This window comes from Suncus etruscus, chromosome 19, assembly GCF_024139225.1.
Source record: "Suncus etruscus isolate mSunEtr1 chromosome 19, mSunEtr1.pri.cur, whole genome shotgun sequence".
In the NCBI taxonomy this organism is placed as follows: domain Eukaryota; kingdom Metazoa; phylum Chordata; class Mammalia; order Eulipotyphla; family Soricidae; genus Suncus; species Suncus etruscus.
The window spans coordinates 3,239,440-3,263,391 of NC_064866.1; the positions used below are offsets into that span (position 1 = coordinate 3,239,440).

A 23,952-nucleotide genomic window follows, 5' to 3' on the forward strand; every position below is an offset into this window, starting at 1 on the left:
GGTCATGCATCCTGGCTGGAACAGGAGCTGCCTGAGGATAGGAGAACAGCAATGCCTTCAATCTAATTGGGAACTTGAGTATGCTCATATGCTTACTGCTTCTATACAGAGTTTTACTATGTCAACTCCTTTTTTTTTTAAATATTTTTATTTAAACACCTTGATTACAAATATGATTGTAGTTGGGTATTAGTCGTGTAAAGAACACCCCCTTTCGCCAGTGCAACATTCCCTTCACCAATGTCCCAAATTTCCATGTCAACTCTTGTGTCAATAAAAAGTAGGGTTCCCAAACAAAGCTTTTCCTTATTGCTCAAAGCCACCTATAAATCAGAAATATCTGTTAGGGTCTGAAGTAAAAGGACCAGATGACACAATTGGAATAAAGTTTAATCATTTAATCCGTCTGCCAACAAGTCCCCCCACACTGGCCAGCCAGGGCCATCCCAGGAAGGAGATGAGCCCCACCCAAGGTTATGAGGCAGATTATATAGAGGAAGGATAGAGGTAGGTTCCAGCTTTCTGCTGATCCTTAAAATGATTGGCTACTGTCTAGGGTACCTTTCTACTGTTCCCTTGTCCTTCCCTGATAGGCTACCTGATATAGCCAGATAGCTTGGGGTGGGGTCTATGGAAATAGACTTCTGAAGACCTAGCATGTGGCTTACACCATGTGGTTCTTACAAAATGGCGCCTCCCCCTGCTCAGAACCTGTGAAGAAGCCTGCCATGTGGCCTTTAAAAATGGCGACCCTCCTTGTTCAGAACTCAGGTAGGTCCCAACATAGCAAAGTGGAAACTGGGGTGTCCCAAAATGTCACTGATGACTTTCTAAGTCTGTAAAGTATTTACAGATACTTTTTCAATGGCTCCCTCTCACCTGGAGTCTTTCTCCTGAAGGCACAGTCGCTCCTGCTGGAAATGCAAGATCTCCTGCTGCTTCTCCTTCAAGTCATCCAAAAGCTGCTGCTCTTCCACCTTGTGGTGCTTCAGCTCCATTTCCAGTTCTTGAAGCCGGGAACGAGAAGCCAGCAGGGCTTCCCTCAGGCACTGTGTTTCCTGGGAGTGTTCTGGTGAGCAGAAGACAAGAACTTCATCATCACTTGAGCCAAAGATGAGCAGGAAGATGAAGGCACAACCATCTTGACAAGAGACACTGAGATGATGGGGTGGGATTGGAGGTCTGTCTCTCTGCACTGTCTGGAGCCTCTGATTTTTATGTCCACCCGTTTTAGGGAAAGTATGCTCACGTCTTACTTACTTACTTACTTACTTACTTACTTACTTACTTACTTACTTACTTACTTACTTACTTACTTACTTACTTACTTTATTTATTTATTGTTGTGGTTGTTGTTTTAAGCCATATCGAGGGTTACTCTAGGGTTATTCCTGGCTCTAAACTCAGGCATCACTCCTGGCAGGTCTCAGAAGTCCATATGTGTCATCAGAATTGAACCAGTTGCAAAGCTAGCACCCTATACACCCTACCTTCTGTACTCTATCTGGCCCTAACATACTCATCTAATATTTACATACAATCTATGTAGTAATACATGCCTGAATTTTGAAAATGACAATTATCAATACTTTATATCTGAATATTTTGCTGTGCTCTGTGTTTCTACATTGAAAGTTTAGCATCTTCTGTTTTTTGGGCTTGCCACAGCTCTGATCTTCCAAATAGTTAGCGTAAACTCTGAAAGTAAGGCTGCAAGTGTAACGTCCACCAGGGGGCAGGGGAGAGATTCATCTGGGCCTGGCATATTGAACTCACTTCAAGATCTTGCTTTCTTCTTCTTCTTTTTTAATAAATTCTTTAATGGAACCATCAGGAGATGCAAAGGAATTCGTGGCTGAGTTTTAGTCATACAATGTACAACACCCTTCATCCTTCACATACTTTCTAACACCAATTGCCCACCTCCAGTTTCCCTACTGCCCCTTCTTTGCCTGCCTGTCTCTGTGGCACACATTTTTCTTCTTTCTCATCTGTCTCTCTATCTATTTCTCTGTCTCTGTATCTCTTCTTGCTCTGTCTCTCTCTCCCTTTTAGACACTGTGGTTTACTTTCTGTCTTCTTAACTGCAAGGCTTGCCCTACTCTTTTGAAGCATGCAATGCTACCTTGTAGATGCCTTCTCCTACCTTTTTAACATTTGTCTAGTCCCCTTTTCCTTTTTCATCTTTCTTTGAGGTTACAAATTTAGCCATTTCTTTTTATGTCTTTTCTATTCACAAGCATTTTTTTCATTCTGTGATTAATTCGTTTGAACACAATGCCTGGTGCCTTATGGATGGCCAATAAACATTGGTGAATAAAAATGACATTCTGGGTAATAAACCAAGTGATTCAAATAATGTTCACATCCGTTTCCTCTGAGGAGACACAGAACTGATGCTCACGAACTAGAATTGGGCAAACTCTGGAAACTACAGATAGGATTACAGGATCATTGGTCAAAGCTGTGCTCTGGGTGTGAGAGAGGGGGATTGTGTGGAGGTAAGGATCTCAGAGAAAGGAGAGATACACATGGTTGCTGTAAATTTGGGAGAAATTTTGAGAGGAAATATATTTAGTCATGCTCTTTCCTCTCCTGGGTCCCAATCAGCTGTGACTGATAACACTCAGAGTCAGTCTGATAGCTACTGATTGAGCCCTACAAATGATGATACAGGACCTCGGGGCTTCTTACCACTATTCACCCTGGAGTCTACAAGTCTAAAAGGCCCAGGGTTGGAAGCTCTCCTAAAGAAACCCTTTCTAGGAATACAGGGGTAGTTGAATCTGTTTGCTTTGTTGTCTGTACTCTTCACTCCCTTCTACCTGTTTTTACAGTTGGTGATTGGTATAATTAAGAGAGAAGGGGGAAAGGGGAGTGAGCAAAGTTGTGGGGTTTTGGCCACATACCTCTGGAAATGTGACTCAACTGAGCCTGAAGACTCCGGTTTTCTTCCCTGAGAACTCTATTCTCATTGCAGAGTTGGGATGTCGACTCCAAGCTCTGATTGTAAAAGTTAGAGGTTGATCCTGTCCCAGAAAATGCAAACATGCAAGTCATACACTTGGATAGTTAATACTTTCCAGATATTCTCACTCTAAAAATTCTGTCTCACCCATTAGAAACTCCAGGACTTGAAGTCTAGCCTGACTGATAGACTGATGAGCTTGATGTTGGTGTCCCTAAGGCCATTTTCAATTATCAAGGTATTCAGGAAACTCTTTCCCCTCCATAACTGCTGTGTGGTAAGGAAAAAGGTGTGTGGGAGAATGCTTCCTAGAGACTACAACAAGGTATCTATGTTGAGGGAAGCCTCCTGGGAGAAGCTCAAAGATCTGGCTTCACCACTTGCCCATTGAATGATCAAGGCACCAAGAAAGTAACAGGAAACACCTGAGAAGACTCTCTCCAATGGCCTTGGGAAACCAGAAACTATAATTCCTGTCTTTGGGGAAGTTACTGAATCTGGTACAGTCATAAGCATTTTCCCACAGGCCATGGTGCAAGAAGCAGATGAAGAAAAACACACCCAATGCCCTGCGTAGAAACTCCCTTCAGAAGTTGTCCTAGAAAGCCTTGAAAGCACTGGGTCTTGCCTACCAATGTCCCTTGAGGTAGAACTGAGCCTTTGCTCCAGTTGCTCTCTCAGGCGGTCATTGATGCAGATGGACTCCTCCAGACGCTGACGTAGGTTCCGGATCTCTCCAAGATGCTCTTCCAGCAGATCAGCCCCTACAACATCCCACCAAGACATAGAAGAGGTGAGGAGGATATTGTCATTGTGGGGAGAGGGGTTCATGTTGAGGAACAAGGGCCAGTGGTCTTTCAGCAAAATTCCTAAATATCATTTATCTTCTGTCAGCTACATCCTCTGACCCAGGCCCCAAGGACAATATCATTTTGCTGAAAAAGCACATGAAGACCTTGATTTCCCCCCTCATTTATCTTAAAGGAGTAAAGTATATGCCTGGAATGAGTAAGAACTGAATCTAATCACCAGCACTGCCTTCCCCCTAAGAATCTTCACCACTGGGAAGAGGCCTGGGGCCACTGGATCTGAGCACCTCTGTATTCCTGGGCTAATTTTACTATCAAACTGACAGGTCACACCCCCAAGAAACACTTAGAATAGTTATGGGACCACAGAGCACAGTTGGGGAGATCCCTGTAAGAAGTATACAATGGAAAGGGAAACAATAGCACAATTCAGTTCTAGGTGATGTCCCCACTCCATGTGTCCTCTTCACAAAAGGTCACACTACAAGATCATTTTTCAGTGCAAGAGTGTGAGGCCATGGAGTGGGCAAGGATGGTAATTTCTCAAAGTGATTTAGGAGTTTAATTAAAGGCTGTGGGCAGGGCCGACAAGGCCCCTGGAAAGACATACCTTTCCCTGAATGTTCTCTGTCATGGAACAAAGTGCTTCCTCCCACACTTACACAAAGGCTATAGTAAAAGCACTTGATAATAATCTCATACCCTGTGGTTAGTGACAGTTATTTAATGCTTACTTCCTCTCACAGCTAGCCACAGAAGAAAGAAATTGGAGTCAGCATGCATCTTGGGACAATAGTGGACGTTTAAGGAGAGGAAAAACTATCCACAAGGCAGAAAAGAGAAGTGTGGGAGAAACTGAAAACAACTGGATTGTTGGGTTTTAGTTCAGACTTTTTCTGCAACCATTTTCAGGCTATGGATCTGAGCTGCATTTACCTTTGACAGCTACATTTCCAAGGGATTTTCTTTCCTGACTGACAGAAAAATGTCCCGTGAATGTGTGTGCTGGCATTCTAGAAGTATCTATGTGGACTGGGAAGGTTAGGGTCTCAAGGAGTGGACACAAACGTGGAAGCATAGGGTGGATCCCTGACTCTCTCAGGGATCTTTGAGAGATCTCTCTTTGAAATCACAAGATCCTTTCATTTTATCCCCATGTCTGAGAGCAGGAACTAGAGAAGAAATCTTTTTAAAATCCATTTTCAAAGAGAAATGAGATAGAGTGCAAAGGAAATTTCATTTCAAAGTGAGCTCCAGATCACTTACCGGTTGGTTTGGAGTTTAGATGGTACACAGAGGAACCTGAAGAGAGATCTCCAGATACACTCCCTTTCTGGGGTGTCATCATATCCCACTGGCCATTGCTGCCCACATACCCAGGCTCCAGGATTCTGCCCAATTCTATGGTGCCCCTCAGAGAGTGGGGCTGGGTAGGGTTGAGGTAGTGGGAGGAGTTGGCTTCTAAATGATGGCTTGACAATGTTGCTGGGGAAGCAGGTTGGATGGAGCTGACACCTGGACAGAAAGAAATGTGAATGAGAAACTGCATCAGATAAAAAGGGTCAGCAAGGATGTATGTTAGGAATAAAAGAAAACACTAAAGAGGACCAAAAAAGAATGTGAGAGATACCAGTCCTCTGCAACTAGATGCTCTTAACCCTAAAGCTCTATCACCCCATGTAAATGATAGTATGAGATTCCATGAGGAAGAGGATTAATAAAGAACCTTAAGGTCTCTAGTATATACATAAGGAAAATTATGGTGGCTCCAATCCTGATTTCTACTGTAACTCCTCAGGATAAAGTAAAGGGAAATTCTAGGAGTAGAATTCATTTCCAAAGTCTGTGGGTAAGACTGAAATGGAATATAGTACTAAAAAAATCAATAGGAACATTTTTTTCCTGGTTACTTGTATCCCACCAAATCTACTTTTTTTTTCCTACTTCTCTCCTAGGCCTGTCAAAGGAAAAAGGAAACATGAAAGTCGGCTAAACATGGTGTACCCAATTCCTCCAGATTAAAGAAGTAAGGCTTTATAAATGAAGAGGGAAGAAGAAGAAAAAAGTGCATGGTACCAGGAGCAAACAGTTGTCTGAACATTGAGTGGAAACAAAAAATGATCTGAGCCAAACATCAAACCCAAAGTCATCAACAAGAGAACCAAGATACCCAATCTACATCAAGATATATACAGAAGGGATTGGCTCCACTAGCAGTCCAGGGAGCAAAAGGTAGAGGTATGGGATGCATGCTGGGAAGAGTGGCGAAGAGAGGTCAACACTAGTGGTGGGAATGACCCAAATTCACTGTCACTTTGTACCTTAAATATAACTGTGGAAGACTTGTAATTCACATTGGTCACAATAAATAAAAATAAATAAATAAAAATGAAGAAGTAGGCTTTCCTGGGAATTTTGTATGGAAGTCAAGTGGAAATTAGGTCTCACCAACAAGAATCAAGGAAGTGAAAAATGCCATCCCTCCTTTAATTGTTGGATCAATTTTCTATAGGATAAGATGGGACTTTTTATTTTTTATGCTAAGGAATAATAGGCCTTCACTTGAAAGCCAACATCTTTGTACCTATGCAAATAGAAGTCTAACCTAAAAGAGAGAAATGGGCAGGTCAGAATGGAGGACATTTATTTTTTCCCAGGTGAAGCTCCAATAGCAAGAGCAGAATAGAAGGGCCAGTGAGATAGCATGGAGGTAAGGTGTTTGCCTTGCATGCAGAAGGACGGTGGTTTGAATCCCAGCATCCCATATGGTCCCCCGTGCCTGTCAGGGGCAATTTCTGAGCTTAGAGCCAGGAGTAACCCCTGAGCGCTGCCGGGTGTGACCCAAGAAACAAAACAAAACAAAAAAAAAAAAAGAGCAGAATAGAAGAAGATCAGCTTCACCTAACCACTGTTTTTTCAAAACAAGACCGACTCGCTAAGAGATGAATGCGATTGTTCAATCCAATTTTTAATCTCACTTGTAACTGTAACTGTAATTTTTCAGAGTGAAATTGTCTAGGACAATTAAAATTAAGGTTTATTTCTGGACCACGAGATGCTGCCTTAATTTGTATGGGCCACAACTTGACCACTGGATAATTTGGTAAATTCAAATCCTCCACGTGATTCCAACAGGGAACAAATACTTATGGAGTCATGGATTGTACTTCCTTCGTATGGAAAGATTCTAGCCAAGCATTAGATTTCTGGAAGTTAGAGAGAGGATCAAAACGTATATCTGAATTTTAGTAGAGATTTAACAGATATGTGACTTCTCCCTTTTCCACACCCAATTAAAAACCCCTAACACAAAGCATAGGAGGAAAACAGTGAGTAAATTAATTTACTGTGACGCCAAGGTCATTGAGATGCCAAGTCTTTCAGTCATAGTGATCAGAATTCTCATGTTCAAGTCTCCATAGGAGTACATGGATGAGTACATTCTAGGTTTTTATTCCCCTTTTATACCCATGTTCAGAAGCTCTGCAGTTGAAAATTACTGCTCTAAACATGCAATTACTAGACTGCTTCTTGCAAAAGATGCTAGCTCCATGGAGAAAAACCAGCATGAAACATTGTCACTATGGAGTCTTAGTTCAAAACATCCAGGAGTTTGCTGGAAAGCAATGACTCTTGAAGAGGAGAGAAATGCTTGGGGGGGGGGAGGGGGAAGGAGTACACTTTACCAAGGCTGTGGCACCCAAGTGCTGGACAATAGCTCAAACTAGATATGACTCCAATTTAGCCAAAGAAATAGACCATTTTCATGCCCAGTTCTCCCATAATTCCGTCCTTTCCTTTGGAAAGACAACTTGACACATGTAATAAGATAAAGAAAAAGAGGCAATGGAAGTAAAGGCAATTAAGGTAAGATGCCTGGCATTTTTCTCTGGGAAATATTTGTTATCTATCCGTTAAAATTTCTAGAATTTTTACTGAAAAAAAAAAATAAGTCTAAGTCAGAGACACATCACTTTCCACTGGATTCTGAAGAGGAGAAAACACTGGAATGATGTGATTTTAGAGTTTGTTCTGCTGAACTCAGACCTGAGCAGGATGAGAACAAAGATTTCATGGTATAATTGGTATAATATACACATAAGTGGGGTCCGAAGAAGTAGAATCAAGCCCACTTCTCCCATTGAGTAGTGACAAATATATCCATTTACTTCCTCAAGTGTTAGTTTGTATCTCTAGTTCTACTTATGCACGTTTTGTGAGGTTCAATGAAGTCAAAATTCCTATTGCTTGGATAAGCCTAGTTGCTTCACTGAATAGGTGATAAGCAGAAGATGGCCTCTTAGTATTCACTGCTATAGAGAGGGAGACTTGCAAATTTTCCTTACAAAGGCTTTCATTTTGGGGTCAGAGAGATAGCACAATTATTTGCCTTGCACACAGCTGACCCAGGATGGACCTGGGTTTGATCCCAGGCATCCCATATGGTCCCCCAACTGAGTGCAGAGCTAGGAATAGACCCGGAGCATCACTGGGTGTGGCCCAAAACCTAAAAAGCCAAACAAACAAACAAACAAACAAACAAAAAAAACCCAACAACAACAACAAACAAAAAGGCTCCCAATCAGAGAAGATAGTTTTGTTGTTGTTGTTGTTGTTTTTCCCAGGAATAACCAAAAAAAAAAAAGTAAGCTGGTACAAATGATATTTGGAGGTTCAGTTTTATGAATTACCAGCCATGGCTGTAAGTCAATGGACACTGTCTTCACAGAGATTTATTACATCAATTTCAAGCTCACCTTTGCTATTTTATAGCCAAAATATATGATTGCAAAGCAAGTGATCAACTTTCTAGTGGCTTTTTATAAACACTACTAGAAATTGAACTTATGTGAAATTTTTTCCCACATTTCCCCTCCATGTTATATAGGTGATTACACAGATATCGACCTCATATATACAACACATTTCTTTCTAAATGATGACTATATAGTAGTCTATAAATTATGTTACTACTTTAGATCAAGTATCTCTGGGAGTTAAGGTCAGAATCACAGGAGGATATTATAGCCTGTTCTTCTGGTAATATGTGCTCACTTTTCCAGGACATAAATAAACCCCTTGTGCAATAGGCAAAGGGCTCTGTCACCCATCCCAACTCACTTTGTCATTGCAACTGAAAGATATAAAATTCTGAACTTAAAAGCAAGTCACAGCAGGAAGCTATTACATGCATGCAAAACACATTTGAATGCATAGACAAGGAAGAAAATTCTCTCCTGTATGTTCATCCTAACATGTCATGGCTTCAGTATTCTCATTGGTATGCCATACTGTTAGTTTTAGGAGAGTTCCAGGCCCTGTGCCTGATGTATGTATATACCTATTAATCAACAAGTCATACACACCAAAAAGTTAACAGTTAGATACATTTCCCAAACACACAAAAAGCAAGCAGAACAACTTTCCACTGGTAACGCCTACCCCTACGATGTATGTTTTAATTTTATCATTAAACTAAAGCCATGCAGAGCAACAGGGAGTATGGAGCTGCCATTAGCAAGCACACAAGATGGAACCAGAAATGCTCACTTTCTCCCAACTGTTTCTGCAGCATCTGCAGCTCCTGCTGAGCCTCTATCAAGGAGACCGTGGGTGTCTCACAGCAGCCAAGGATTGGAGGGCCAGTGGAGCTGAAAGGAGGGAAGCTGGGTGGAGCTGAGGGCATTGGTGCCTGAGAGAGGCTAACCGGCCTAAGTGTGGAGGGAAAATGGAAGCCTAGAAACAGAAAGTTAGGGAGAAAGAAAGCAAGTATATCATTAGCTAGAAAGTAAAAGGAAAGAACTAGGTAAAAGAATGAGTAGGTGGAATTTCCCTAATAAGAGTTGTCATTTAGGAGTGACCCTCGTTTAATATAGTGTTGGATGGAGGGTAATCACAGCCTTGGCCAAGAATTAGTTAGCATTGCAACTCAAGGGTTTGGTCTCTCCATCTGTCAATGGCAAAGCTATCCTGCATACACATCCTGGACTTTTCTGGAAAACCATTGAAAGGCAAAATGTCATTGCAGTAACATAGATAGCCATCAGAGTCTTTTCCACACTACGCTGGAATGAATAAGCCCAGACCATTCTAAACAAGTATTCCAAATGGCTTCTGTGTGCTTCTTATAGTCCTTCCACTGCAACAAGACTCTCCTTCCATCTAGAATTCCTCTTCTGAGTATCAAGATTCATACTAAGGCATGTAATTCAAGATTGTTGAAAATAAATATTCAAATGCCAACTCACTTATGTTCATTCACTGAATAAATACTCACAGTTATGGCAAAGTGACTTTATCTAGGCATTCTAGTCACTTAGGAAAATTTCATAATAATTTCATTCTTTGCAATCTGATAGAGCTCTGTTAAGCCATCAACTCTGGGGCTAAGACTAAGCCATTTGTATAAAAAATATATTTTTAAATGGGGGCTGGAGCAGTGGCGCAGCGGTAGGGCATTTGCCTTGCACACTGCTGACCTAGGATGGACCGTGGTTTGATCCCGCAGCATCCCATATGGCCCCCCAAGCCGGGAGCGATTTCTGAGCGCATAGCCAGGAGTAACATCTGAGTATCACTGGGTATGCCTCCAAAAAACTAATATATATATATTTTTTTTTAAATGATCATTGTGTGGTCCATCTACAGTGCCATCTTCAGGAGTCAAAATTCTATTGTTTGAATTCATCCCTTCTTTCTAAAAGTAACAGTTAAAATTTCAGATAACCTATTGAGCAAGTAGACACTATGGCTTATCATTGGAAAAGTCTTTCATGGAAGACAATTATATTTTAAATATATCACTTAGCCCTAGGATGATGACAGAATATAAGAGCAGTACAGCAAAGATGCCAAGTTAGCCACGTAAAACAGAACAGGGAGGGGCCGAAGAGATAGCACAGTGGTGGGGCATTTGCCCCGGAATTCCCGGCATCCAGTATGGTCCCCAGCTTGCCAGGGGTGATTTCTGAGTGCAGAGTCAGGAGTAGCCCCCAAGAGCCGCTGTGTGTGGCCCAAAACCCAATCAATCAATCAATCAATCAATAAAGTTTAAAAAAATATAAGTCCAGGGAGAATGTCTCAGTGAGACATTCTTTGTCAAAAACTCTTGATCTCCTATTGTGTTTGATCTCAAGCATTTACTCTGATGTCTACAACAAAAAAATCCCTTTCTTATTCAAGGTACATTGAGTAAGGCTTAGGAAGAATTAGGGTTCTTCTTCCTGACTTCCTGAAGATTTTAGCTGATTTGTCCTCAAAAGGATTGGGGCAGCAGAAGAAAAAACACTGTGCTTTCTGCAAGCACCTCTGCCTGAGTCATGTTTAAAACAGAACACACCGAGAACAACTAGTATGTAAACAGCAAAGACTAGGTTTGCCTTTATTTATTACTTTCTGCATCTGTAGTGAGGAATGATGACTGAAAAGTATTCCTTAGAAAATGAGCTGGAACAGTTAAGTGAAATAGTTCCTCCCAGTGGTCCTCAAACTATGGCCCACGGGCCACATACTGTATTTGTATCTGTTTTGTTTCTTCATTGCAAAATAAGATCTATGCAGTGTGCATAAGAATTTGTTCATAAGTTTTGTTTTTACTATAGTCAGACCCTTCAATGGTCTGAGGGACACTGAACTGGCCCCCTGTTTAAAAAGTTTGAGGACCCCTGCTAGGATACACACAATGATGACTAACCCATATGCAGATGCATATATAACAATTTCATGTCTGAGAATACTGAGACATCCTAACATATGAGGTTAATCACACCCCGAAACACACACACACACACACACACACACACACACACACACACACACACACACACTAGAGGTACTCTGCAGATAGAAGGGTAACATATATAGGGCAGCAGGAAATGTGAATTTCCTTTTTACTTTTAGACTGTTATCATCTTGGGCAGAACATTTTTGCCTTTTAGCTCCCCAGAGTACAATCAAAGAAATAACTGAAAATATATTTAAAAAAAATAATTGGCCATTTGCTGTTCAAAATTGGTACGTACTTCATAACCCACAAAGCCTGCTGTGTTTTATTTAGTTCTCTAAAATACTTAAAACAAAGATCTATCAGACCCAATTATCTAATTCTGATGGATCTTTGGTTTTATCTAGGATTTAATGCACATAAAGCCTCTAGTCGCGGAAACATTCGTCCTTGGGGAAGATTTAAAGAGAGGTGATGAAGCTCCTAATCCACTGGCTACTACTGCATACCTGAATGGGCCTGGATGGCTTCCTGGGGGGGATTCTGGGGATCTGGCAAGTTGATAGGACTGCTGCTGGATTCAGCCTTAAGCTCCTGAGATTCACTGGTTGTTGATGATTTAGGAGACAGTACAGCAGAATGAGTCGAATGATGGATGGAATCTACAAAATCCATGAGTGAAATAAAATGGTTGGTGTTCGACAGAGAAATGGAACCAGTTCTTGTATTAGGGGTAGCAGGAAAAGCACTCTGCTTTCAGAAAAAGCATCTAGCATAACCACTGGGCTATTCCCAATTTATTACTCCCAGGTAGCTCAGTTAATTTACTACTCAGGCCACTGAAGTAGCGTAGCCTCACGTCATAAAATTAAAAATTGAATGAAAAACAAAACATAAAAGATGTGTAGTGACTGTGGACACTCAATGGCATGCAGAAAACTCTGGAACTATAGGCTGGAGAGATAGCACAGCAGTAGGAAAGTTGCCATACACACGGCTGACCTATGATGGACTATGGTTCTATCCCCCAGTGTCCCATATACTCCCCCAAGCCAGGAGCAATTTCTGAGTGCATAGCCAGGAGTAACCCCTGATCATCACTGGGTGTGGCCCAAAAGCAAATAAATAAATACATACATACATAAACCAAAATAACAGTGAAAAAGAATTGTAATTAACAAGATCATTATAGAAAAGAAGAGAGGCCATGTTAAAGAAAGTCAGTTTGGTACCATGAAAAACAAAGTCTACCATGATCATACTCTCACTCATGAATCCAACAGCACACACATGCCACTGGAGATCCAAGACACAAAGGTAGCCGCCAGTCAGGAAGGAGTGCTCAAAGATTCTGATCTGCCAGGAAGGACAGTTTGTGGCTTCTAGATCCCAGAACGGTGTTTAGTCTGAGTCACACCAAGGTGGGTTTGTGGGGTCTTCCCTGAGTTTAGATAAAGGGGGAATAGCTCAGAAAAGTAGGAGCTGTTTTTACCTGAAGGCCCAGGTGACACTTTCTTCTCCTCAAAGTGGGTGTATTCGCTGGCTACGTCCATGTCAGAGCAGGCATCCAGCTCATCAGACAGGAAGGAGGAACTGCTGGGTGTGCGTTGAGAGTCAGACAAGGCATGGCTGCTCGAGGGGGTGAGGGAACGGGCATCCAGCTTGGCCTGCAGGACTTCGATCACTTTCTCCTTTTCCTGGAGTTCCCTGGTGAGTCTAGTGGGATAAGGAAATAGGTAAAGCAATAGGCAACAGGTAAAGCAAGGTCACTGGACCAGATAGTACTGTGTCACATGGGAAAACAAACAGACAAACAACACCCAACTCAGGGAATTCATTCCTGCAGAGAATCATCAAAAGAACCCTTTTTTGGTTTCAAGTGGTAAGTAGGAGAGTATAAAGGAAGTCTGAACAACAGATCCCCAGAGCAGAAATTACATGATAGAGCAATCAGGGACATGGCATTCTAAGGACTGCTACATGAAGTGCATGCCACAGCAGCTCTGTTGTCACACACTGCTGATTTTAGACTCCATCCAGATCAGAACACAGCATGCTGGGTTCAGGGGCAAAGGGAGGTCAACACTGTCGATGGAGAATTGCCCTAATTCGCTTTCATTATGTGCTTTAAATATAACTGTGAAACACTTGTAATTCACATGGGTCTCAATAAATATTATTAAAAATATCAGAACACAATCTGAAGGTCAGATTTATAACCATGCACAGTGTGGCGTTGCTGCAGCATCCCAGAGTATGGGAAATGAAATCCTCTGGATGTTGATGACACCGGCTGGTATATATATCTGTGATGGATTAGAAATATAAACAGAGAAGAACATCTTGTCCATCACCACAGATATTATAAAAACTGGGTCATCTGAAGAGCACTTAAGCCACAAAAGGGCTCAGCTAGAAATTACAGAAGACTGAGCCCAGGGGCTGAAGTAATAGTACATAGGTAGGATGCTAGCCTTGCACTCAGCCAGCCTGGGTTTGATCCCTGATAACCCTATAAGCTCCCCCCAAGGTCTTCCAGGAAATGACTCTACAGTTCAGAGCCAGGAATAAGCCCTGAGAACTACCAGATGTGGCCTATAAACCAAAAGAAATGTACTGAGCCAAAATTGTATTGTGTCTTTTAGAGATACACAATGTCTTACTGAAAACTGGTTCTGTGGACACTGCAGCCTTCAGGAATTGTAATGTCTTTTAATTTAAGGTCTCAATGTGATTTATTATACCCCAAGGAAATCAGACACCTATTAAACTAGCTGTTCATTTCATTGGGCAAGAGTCAATTGGTTGAAAAGCAAACTCCAGTCTTAAAACACACAAGGGCAAAAGAAGTCAAAGAAATTCTTGGGAGTTCCAAGAACTCCTAATTCTTAGCTAGTTCAGTTTTAGGTCAGCCTAATAATAATTTTCCAAGCATGGAAAATACATATGCACATAAAAATTAATAGGATTAAATCAATAGAAAGTAGCAAAGAATCCAAGATAGTGGTAAGGTTTCCCATGAATTTATTACAGCAGGAATTTCCCATGTGCAAAGTAACAAGTCATTCTTGATTCCTCGGATCTTTTCCTTGATTCCTTTACTATATCCTATTTTGAATTACCTGAGAGCCAGGGGTTCAAGTCCAGCTTGTTCTTTCTCGCTTTTATGATCCTCTGAAAACCAAATTCACAAAGATATAGTAAGGAATTAACCAGCCCCACTTTACACATTATAAACACAGAGGATTCCTCACCAAACAATGATTACTGATTTTATGAATATACTGAATAAGTCAAATGAATATTTGGGGGTAGACTGAGATTGTGTATTTTGGGGGGACCTATAAATTTTTCTGAGCTTACTTGGCTGACCTTTCCTGATTTGGTGATCACCATGATGACTTGTTCTGTCCTAAATTACTATAAATACAATTGTAAGAACCCTTTTCTGGCTCCCTCTGGAATACTACAACTTTTTAGCTTGTCACATACAGGTTCATGAATACTACTCTCATTCTTTCTGAGGATATAACAAGCATTCCTGACCTTCCTCTGGCACCTGCTACCAGATGCTCATCTCCCAAAACTGACTCTGCTATACTCCTCTGGTGCTCTTAAAAATATCTAAAATTTGGGGACAGAGAGATAGCACAGCAGTAGGGCATTTGCCTTGCATGTGGCTGACCCGGGAGGGACCGAGTTTGATTTCCAGCACTCATATGGTGCCCCAGCCTGCCAGGGGTGATTTCTGAGTGCAGAGCCAGGAGTAACCCCTGAGAACAGCTGGGTGTGGCCCAACAACCAATCATTCAATTAACAATAAATAAGGTTTAAAAAAAAGAAAAATATCTAAGATTCAATAATAACAGTTCTGACCCTCATACTATATATAGAATAATGACAGAAATATGTTCCAAAGATTATGATGCTTTTCCATCTTTTAATTCTAATGCCACAAATAAATGAAGAAACAAAGATATCAAAAAGGAAAGTTATGTGGCTGGAGCGATGGCGCAGTGGTAAGGTGTTTGCCTTGCCTGCAGCTGACCCAGGACGGACCTGGGTTTGATCCCCAGGAGTCCCATTTGGTCCCCCAAGCCAGGAGTGATTTTTGAGTGCATAGGAGTAACCCCTAAGCGTCACCTAGTGTGGCCCGAAATAAAAAAATAAAAAAGAGAGAGATAAGTTATTTGCCAAAACCAGTGGATGGCAGCATTCAGCCTGGAATTTAAATCTTGACATTCTCCATTGAGAGCATTATTCACTAAAATGAAGATGTCCTTCATCCTATCTGTATGTCACCGCTTTGTCATCATCCTCCTGCCTGGAAGTTCATATTCGCTGAGTGCTGTGGACACATTCATATGTGTGGATCTTTATAAACAAGGCATCTCCCACTCCAAACCACCACCATCAAGCTGCTTGCCTTGTAACAGTCCCAGAACTGAAATGGTATCAAGTTTCTCAACTATAAAGCTGCTAAGGAAAATGGCGGCCATCTGAGCCTGGGATATGAAACTGGGAGTGTATGGCAAGGGGAGTGTCCATGGAGTCACACTTACTAGTGCTGAGTTTGCTGGTGAGTCGCTCTACCAGCTGGCTTCCCTGGGCAAGCTGCTCTCGGAAGCTCTGCCCCAGATAATAGTCGATATCGTTGCTTCGGAGAAGATCTTCAAAAGATTTCACGGTATCTTTTGCATGCTGGGTGAGAAGATAACAGATACCTCTCCCTTCTCTTATTTTTTGGCGTAGATATGATAGTTCTCGGGCCTGATCTTGAATCAAGGAATCATATTTTCTAAAATAGGGATGCGGATGGCAGAGCAAGGAAGAAAAGAAATGAAAATGTTATGAGGATTTCCATTGTATTTTCTGTGATAACTTTCCCAAAATATGCTCAATTACTTATCCCAGAGTATCAAAAAGTCCAGTATAAATTTTTCTACAAGAAACAATTCAATCCAACACCTTGGTATGCCATTTTTCTATTCTTTCATAGATATTAGTGATATGCTCAATGTGTGTTAAGTATTTTATAATTATTCATATTAATGAACTTAAACTTAATAACTAGTCTCTTGTTTTGTTTTGGGGTCACATCCAGCAGTGCTCAATGGATACTATTGGCACTGCACTCAGAAATCACTCCTACTGGGACTGGAGAGATAGCACAGTGGTAGGGTGTTTTGCCTTACATGAGGCCAACCCCAGATGGACCCAGTTTCTCAGCATCCCTTATGGTTACGGAAAACTGATAGGAGTGATTCTGAGTGAAGAGTCAGGACTAACTCTGAGTGCCACTGGGTGTGCCCCCCCAAAAAAAAAAAGAAAGAAGAAAAAGAAAGCGAAGAAAGAAAGAAAGAAAGAAAGAAAGAAAGAAAGAAAGAAAGAAAGAAAGAAAGAAAGAAAGAAAGAAAGAAAGAAAGAAAGAAAGAGAGAGAGAGAGAGAGAGAGAGAGAGGGAGGGAGGGAGGGAGGGAGGGAGGGAGGGAGGGAGGGAGGGAGGGAGGGAGGGAGGGAGGGAGAGGGAGGGAGGGAGGGAGGGAGGGAGAGGGAGGGAGGGAGGGAGGGAGGGAGAGGGAGGGAGGGAGGGAGGAAGGAAGGAAGGAAGGAAGGAAGGAAGGAAGGAAGGAAGGAAGGAAGGAAGGAAGGAAGGAAGGAAGGAAGGAAGGAAGGAAGGAAGGAAGGAAGGAAGGAAGGAAGGAAGGAAGGAAGGAAGGAAGGAAGGAAGGAAATTACTCATGCAGGCTCAGGAAACCATATGGGATGCTAAGGATCGAATCCAGGTACATCTGTGTGTAAAGCAAATGCTTTCACTCCAGCTCCAATAACTAGTCTTTTCTTTAGACACTCTTATTAGCACCTTTTAACAGGCAAGAACATAGTCTCAGAGGCTTAAGCAAGTTACACCATTCTAAGTGCCAGAATGGATTCAAATCCAGGCAGTCCTACTTCAATGTCATTGTTAGGAGTATATTTTTTACTTCACTCAGACATTCCTAAGAGAAAACTCCAGAGACCTGGCATTTCCACAAAGAGCTTGCCTGCCTTTTCTTTTATTTCAAGCTCTACCATTTTCAATATGTGCCCTTCTGTTGGCTCTGTCCTTGATCTGCCAGATCTATTTTACTTTGGGCATTCACTTGGATATCACCAATCAAGGCTTTCTTACCCAGGCCATGAGGCTGATCTTAACTCCTCAGTTAACTTCCCTTCCAGTCCAGTTCGGGGGAGCTGGGCTTCTAGCTGAGACACTCTCTGGATCAAACTGTCCAGATCCTTTTGAGCCTGAAACGCTGGAGGGTAGAAAGCCCCGGTGCCATCAGAAAGCCATCCCTCATCCTCGTCTGTGGCACTGTGAAGAGGAGATCCTTCCAGGGTACCAACAACCTTCAGCTTTTGAGGCCTCTCCAAACTAGAGGAATAATCACTTGTCACGGATAGGGACCGGACCCGACTCTTGAGGTTCTGAATGATTTTGTGGGCATTCTGCAGCTGGGCCTTCAGATCCTTAATGTCCATGTGTAGGACAGAGATGTCTTCTGACTTTCCATATGACTGGAATTCCTTCTGCCTCTTCAATTCGCTCTTCAAAGGCTTCTTCCCAGGGATGGACCCTGGAAGGCAACCAGGTTCAGAGCACAGCCCTTCTCTGAGAACGGATTCCCCAAAACTGCTGTGGTCCTCACACTCTGAAGAAAACAGAAGGACATGAATATCACACAATGGCTTCTTTTTTTATCTTTAGAATGAGATTTTTAATTAATATCTTTATTTAAACACCTTGATTACAAATATGATTGTAGTTGGGTTTCATTCATGTAAAGAACAACCCCTTTCATCGATGCAACATTCCCATCACCAATGTCCCAAATCTCCCTCCTTTCCACCCTAACCCCACCTGTACTCTAGACAGGCTTTCTACTTCCTTCATTCATTCACAATGTTATGCTAGTAGTCAGTGTAGTTATTTCTCTAACTGCACTCACCACTCTTTGTGGTGAGATTCATGTCGTGAGCTGGACCTTCGAGCTCTGATCTCTTTTGTCTCTGAGAACTATTGCAAAAATGTCTTTCATTTTTCTTAAAGCCCATAGATGAGTGAAACTATTCTGCATCTATCTCTCTCCCTCTGGCTTATTTCACTCAGCATAATAGATTCCATGTACATCCACATATAGGAAAATTTTATGACTTCATCTCTCCTGACGGCTGCATAATATTCCATTGTGTAAATGTACCACAGTTTCTTTAGCCATTCATCTGCTGAAGGGCATCTTGGTTGATTCCAGAGTCTGGCTATCATAAATAGCACTGCAATGAGGCTTCTCCTTTTCAATGTCAGCCTAAGAACCTTAATTCATTCCTAGAGAAAATGTGGAGGCAGCGCTCCACTCCACCTTGGAACTCCAGTACTTTCAGATTCCTGTCTTCTCCACAGCTCTGAGATTTCCATCTCCACTGATTTTCAACAGTTTTTCAAGTTTCTTTTTGTTGTTGTTGTTGTTTGTTTGTTTGTTTTTTAGGTCACACCGGCAGAGCTCAGGGGTTACTCCTGGCTCTACACTCAGAAATCGCTCCTGGCAGGCTCGGGGGACCATATGGGATGCCGGGATTTGAACCATCGTTCTTCTGCATGCAAGGCAAATGCCTTGCCTCCATGCTATATCTCCGGCCCCCAGTTTTTTTTTTTAATAGTTTCAATGTTGCTGCAGTCATAGAACTTTTTGTTTGTTTGTTTGATCTTTTTTGGGGGAGTCACACCCGACAGTTCTCAGGGGTTACTCCTTGCTCTGCGTCCAGAAATTATTCCTGACAGGCATGGTGGAACTTACAGGATGCCAGGATTCAAACCATCATTCATCCTGAATGTGCTGCATGTAAGGCAAATGCCCTACCACTGTGCTATCTCTCCGGCCCTGTCATAGCACTTTTATAATAAAAAAAAAGCTAGTGTTGCATTATTTGGGGCCAGAGCTATAGCACAGTGGGTGGAGCATTTTGCCTTGAAGGTGGACAATTTGGGTTCAATCCCCAGCATCCCATGTGGTCTCCTGAGTCTGCCAGGAGCAAAATTTCTGAACACAGAGCCAGGTACCACCCTGAGATCTGCTGGGTATGGCCCCTTCTAAAAACAAAAGAGAAATTAGTGTTTCATTATTATTGCAATTATTATTATTAATTTGGCTTTGGGGGCCATGCCCAGCTGTGCTCAGGTCTTACTCTTATCTAAGCACTCAATGATCACTCCTGGAAAGACTCAGGGAACTACAAATGGTATTGGGGATTAAACTCAGGTTGGCACAAATACCCGTTGTATTATCTCTGGACAAAAAAAAATAACTTTTTAAGTTATGGTTTCTGGCCTCTAACATTGATTAAGTCTTTTTACTACCAAATACACCTCAACATTATTATTATTATTATTATTTGGTTTTTGGGCCACACCCGGTGACGCTCAGGGGTTCCTCCAGGCTATGTGCTCAGAAATCGCTCCTGGCTTGGGGGACCATATGGGATGCTGGGGGATCGAACCTTGGTCTGTCTTAGGCTCGTGCATGCAAGGCAGATGCCTTACCACTTATGCCACTGCTCTATCTCCAACCTCAACATTACTTTTTTATGAGAACATCCAAAAATATTATCTTCAAGATGATAATCAACTGGGAAGAACATTTTAAAAATCTATAGCAGTCGGGGGCCGGAGCAGTAGGGTGTTTGCCTTCCATGCAGCTGATTCAGGATGGATGGTGGTTCAAATCCCAGCATTCCATATGTTCCCTCTGCCTGCCAGGAGGGATTTCTGAGCACAGAGCCAGGAGTAACCCCTGAGCACCAGTGGGTGTGACCCAAAAACTAAAATAATAATAATAATAAATAATAATAATAATAATAATTTATAGCAGTCTGCCAAAACTATAGTGGCACAGTGGAGACAAAAGTTCTCGGGGCTGGCGAGGTGGCGCTAGGCGAGGTGGCGCTAGAGGTAAGGTGTCTGTCTTGCAAATGCTAGCCAAGGAAGGACCGCAGTTCGATCCCCCAGCGTCCCATATGGTCCCCCCCGAGCCAGGGGCAATTTCTGAGCGCTTAGCCAGGAGTAACCCCTGAGCATCAAACGGGTGTGGCCCAAAACAAAAAACAAAACAAAACAAAACAAAACAAAATTCTCCTTGGAGCTTCCTGTCTCTCTCTGTTCATGTGGCCCTGTCAGACTACAACTTCCTTTGCCCCACTGATTATCAGCAGGGGAAAGGTCAATAGCACTCCAATGGGAATGCTGACTCCAAAAAGAAGGGGTGTCCATACTGGGTGTGCTTACCAGGACTGGTGGTCTCCTCTCTCTCCGCCTCGTTCTCACTGCGACCACATGTCTCGTAGCCCAGATCCTGGAGGTCCACTTGGATCTGCTTGCTGTCTTGCTTCACCAAGGGTTCACATGCTTTTAAAAAAACAGCCAGTGTTATAGGGAATATGAAATAATCATCTTCAATGGGATCAAGGATCAAGGTTAGTGGATAGATTCATATGCAAAAGGCCTGTTCGAGGCAACGGGTCTTAACTCAACTAGGATAAGTTTGCATTTGTGACTCAACCTGTACATAACCTAGCTTAGTGAGACTAGATACCTTTAAGTTATTCATTACCCTTATCTCAGCAGGCTCCCTAAAACTAGTCCATGGTTTCTCATAGGAGTTCAGAAAATGCTGATTTTCATAAAATTATGAAGAGTCCCAAGACAAATACTGTCAGGGATCTGACAGCCCCACATCCTTGGTCTGCTTCTGCTGCTGCTTTGCAGAACTTCCTGGTATAGCTGCCCTGGAGGCCCCCCACCCCCGGGGCTTAGGAAATGAGTAAAAAATCAAGAAAAAGTTAGCACAAATTGTGCTACCCAACAGGATGCCTGAGGAGGTTTACTAAACTATGTTGCCAGCCTTGTTCCTGCTGACCTTTCAAGCATGAGTTAAGAGCTAGGTTTAACTTTATGTTTAGTAAAAACATTGGGTAATTGTAAATGTTTTAAAGGTAAATGCCTTCATGTTACACATCTTTTTCCGCAGGCCCACCCCCCTGCCTCTTTGTGGCTTGGTATATAAGCTCTGTGAACTTTGCAATAAACGCACGGGGGACCATATGGGACACCGGGATTCGAACCAACCACCTTTGGTCCTGGATCAGCTGCTTGCAAGGCAAACACCGCTGTGCTATCTCTCCGGGCCCCATGACTCTTGATCAGATTCTTGACTTGAGTCCTGTTTGTCCCCCTCCCCAATTCTTTTACAGGTTAAGTCCTCTTCATGACCCGTGAATAACTGGCGACCCCCATCTCTGCAGGCAGGTTTGGGTGGTCGCAAAATACCTCTGTGTTATCTATGTAGCTACTAGCCTCATGAGGCTTTCTAATAGCAAAGAAATGAAAGTTAAATAAAATCTAAATCCCTGAGTTAAATTAGTTGTTTCATGTGCTCCCTAGCTATAAAAGTAAACATATCATATATGCATTTGTGAATACAGAGGACAAGTATACCATATCATATTTCTATGACTTTGGGAGTACTATTAGGAAGCAATGATTTCAAAACAATGATTATGTAATTTATTGATTGGTTTGCTGGGGGGGGTGGCCTACTTGGTAGGGCCCAGTGCTTCAGTCTGTTTCTTTGTTCAGGCATCCCTTCCATGGGCTCAGTGAACTCTTAGGGGTGCTTATAGGATCGAACCTGCACCATCTACATACAAGGCAAGCTATCTTGCCTGCAATACCTTCTATACAATGGCTTTGTCTTCACTTTTTCTTGTTTCTGCTTTTGTTTGGGGCCCACACTCAGCAATGTTCAGGACTAACCACTGACTCAACAATCGGTGATCACTCCTGCCCGTGCTCAGGGGACCACGTGGGATGCTGAGAACCAAAGAACATATACAAGGCAAAACCCCTACCCACCATACGATTTCTCTGCACACACATACACACATCCTTTGAAAGAAGGTGACAGAAAGCGAAGAGTAGCAAAATCTGTGCTGAAAAACCATATTATATATTAATTCTATTCTATTAATTCCATTCTAGTCTATGCTATTCTATTATTTTATTTTATATCAGATCGCGTCACATCATATCATATTACATTATATCATATCATATTCTTTTCTATTATTATAAGCTGAGACAATATGTCAGCAATTAGCTAATTTAGACCTTTGTCCATTCCCTGTTTATAGCTTCACATGGAGGTTCTTTGATTCCTTACTGCCATCATCAAAATGACATATCCTCTTGAATATTCCAGGACTATGCTAAGATTAAATTTTACTTGAATTCTGAAAAAAATAGAGAAGTCTCCGAACAGATAGCTTCTTGGGAAATGGCGTAACTTAAGACTTACTAAACATGGCTCTATATTTCTCCAGCTGGTTGGCCTGGGCAAAGACGGTGGCTTCTGATATCAGCAGCTTTTCCTGGAGATCTTGATAGTGTTGTCTGCATTGTGCCAGCTGGGTGCGCAGGTGTTTGGTGGATCCTGGAAGGCTAAATTCTGACTGGGGCCTAGGCTTGAAGGCCTGACGTTGGTGATCCAACTGGGAAAGGCAACAGCAGAAAGGTGAGGGAAGACAGCAAACTCCTTGCCTCACCTGCATTCCCATTCTGAATGACCCTTGCAGACACCATTTATGTGTATCACAGTGCTTCTTCTGCCATTACATGTACCTGCTATCCAGACAGCTTAAGGAAATCTGAGGTCATGTTTTATTCAACTCCATGTCTGCAGCAGACGGTGCAGTGCCAATTGAAAGCCCTCAGTAAAAGTCAGTTTGAAGTATGAGAAGAGAAGAACTGGGTTGCTCCCTTCACTTCTACCACCGTTTTCTCAAAATCCTGTGCATATTCCTTATTAGTTAATCCTCACAAAGGCCTTTCTCTTAATAAGACTCAGGCACCCCCTTTTGAAGCTCCTGTATCAAAACCTGGGATGAGCTATGATGAACGCCCATGATAAGGAAGAGATGTCATTTCATACCATTTGTCTAGACTGCCTTAAAACCCCATGCATGCGCATGGCGCAACTAATGGCAAAGATATAGTTTTGATCCATCTTTCCTCATTATATTGATCAGGGAAGAATCCATATCTCACTGCCTGACCTGATATCTGGAAATCAAGCGTGAAAGAGGTATTTATGAGATGATGCTTAAAAGCCTTTCAAAAGATTGAATTTACGTGGAGGCAAGGCAACATCATTCCGACTGCATGCGGTATAAAGGTCCCCTCTCTCAGCACTTCCCAAAGCACAATGCTTAAACTATTTATTTATTTACATTTTACTATTTTTTTTGCTTTAGGCCCATACCCTGTGGTCCTCGAGTTCTTCACTTAGGGTTCACTTCTACTAGGTCTTGGGGTACCATATGGAATGCAATAAGATTGAACCTGGGTCAATTATGTAAAAGGCA

The 23,952-nt window shown here is 42.2% G+C and overlaps 1 protein-coding gene across 8 annotated transcripts in view; it reads right to left on the minus strand.

Annotated features, from left to right (window-relative positions):
* The window catches only part of LOC125997457 (myomegalin-like), a 192,559-nt gene that overhangs the window by 14,513 nt on the left and 154,094 nt on the right, over positions 1–23,952 (minus strand). For 5 of the 8 annotated variants that reach the window (XM_049765890.1, XM_049765893.1, XM_049765889.1 and 2 more), the window contains 12 exons: positions 22,887–23,079; positions 20,819–20,938; positions 17,672–18,191; positions 16,063–16,298; positions 14,623–14,674; positions 12,993–13,216; positions 12,010–12,162; positions 9,328–9,513; positions 5,044–5,292; positions 3,601–3,732; positions 2,910–3,029; positions 880–1,069 (listed from right to left, as the gene is read on the minus strand). In XM_049765890.1, coding sequence (XP_049621847.1) covers positions 880–1,069; positions 2,910–3,029; positions 3,601–3,732; positions 5,044–5,292; positions 9,328–9,513; positions 12,010–12,162; positions 12,993–13,216; positions 14,623–14,674; positions 16,063–16,298; positions 17,672–18,191; positions 20,819–20,938; positions 22,887–23,079 — 2,375 coding nt within the window. Of the gene's footprint in view, positions 1–879; positions 1,070–2,909; positions 3,030–3,600; positions 3,733–5,043; positions 5,293–9,327; positions 9,514–12,009; positions 12,163–12,992; positions 13,217–14,622; positions 14,675–16,062; positions 16,299–17,671; positions 18,192–20,818; positions 20,939–22,880; positions 23,080–23,952 lie in introns of all 8 variants that reach the window. The other 3 variants (XM_049765891.1, XM_049765894.1, XM_049765887.1) reach the window with 2 other exon arrangements.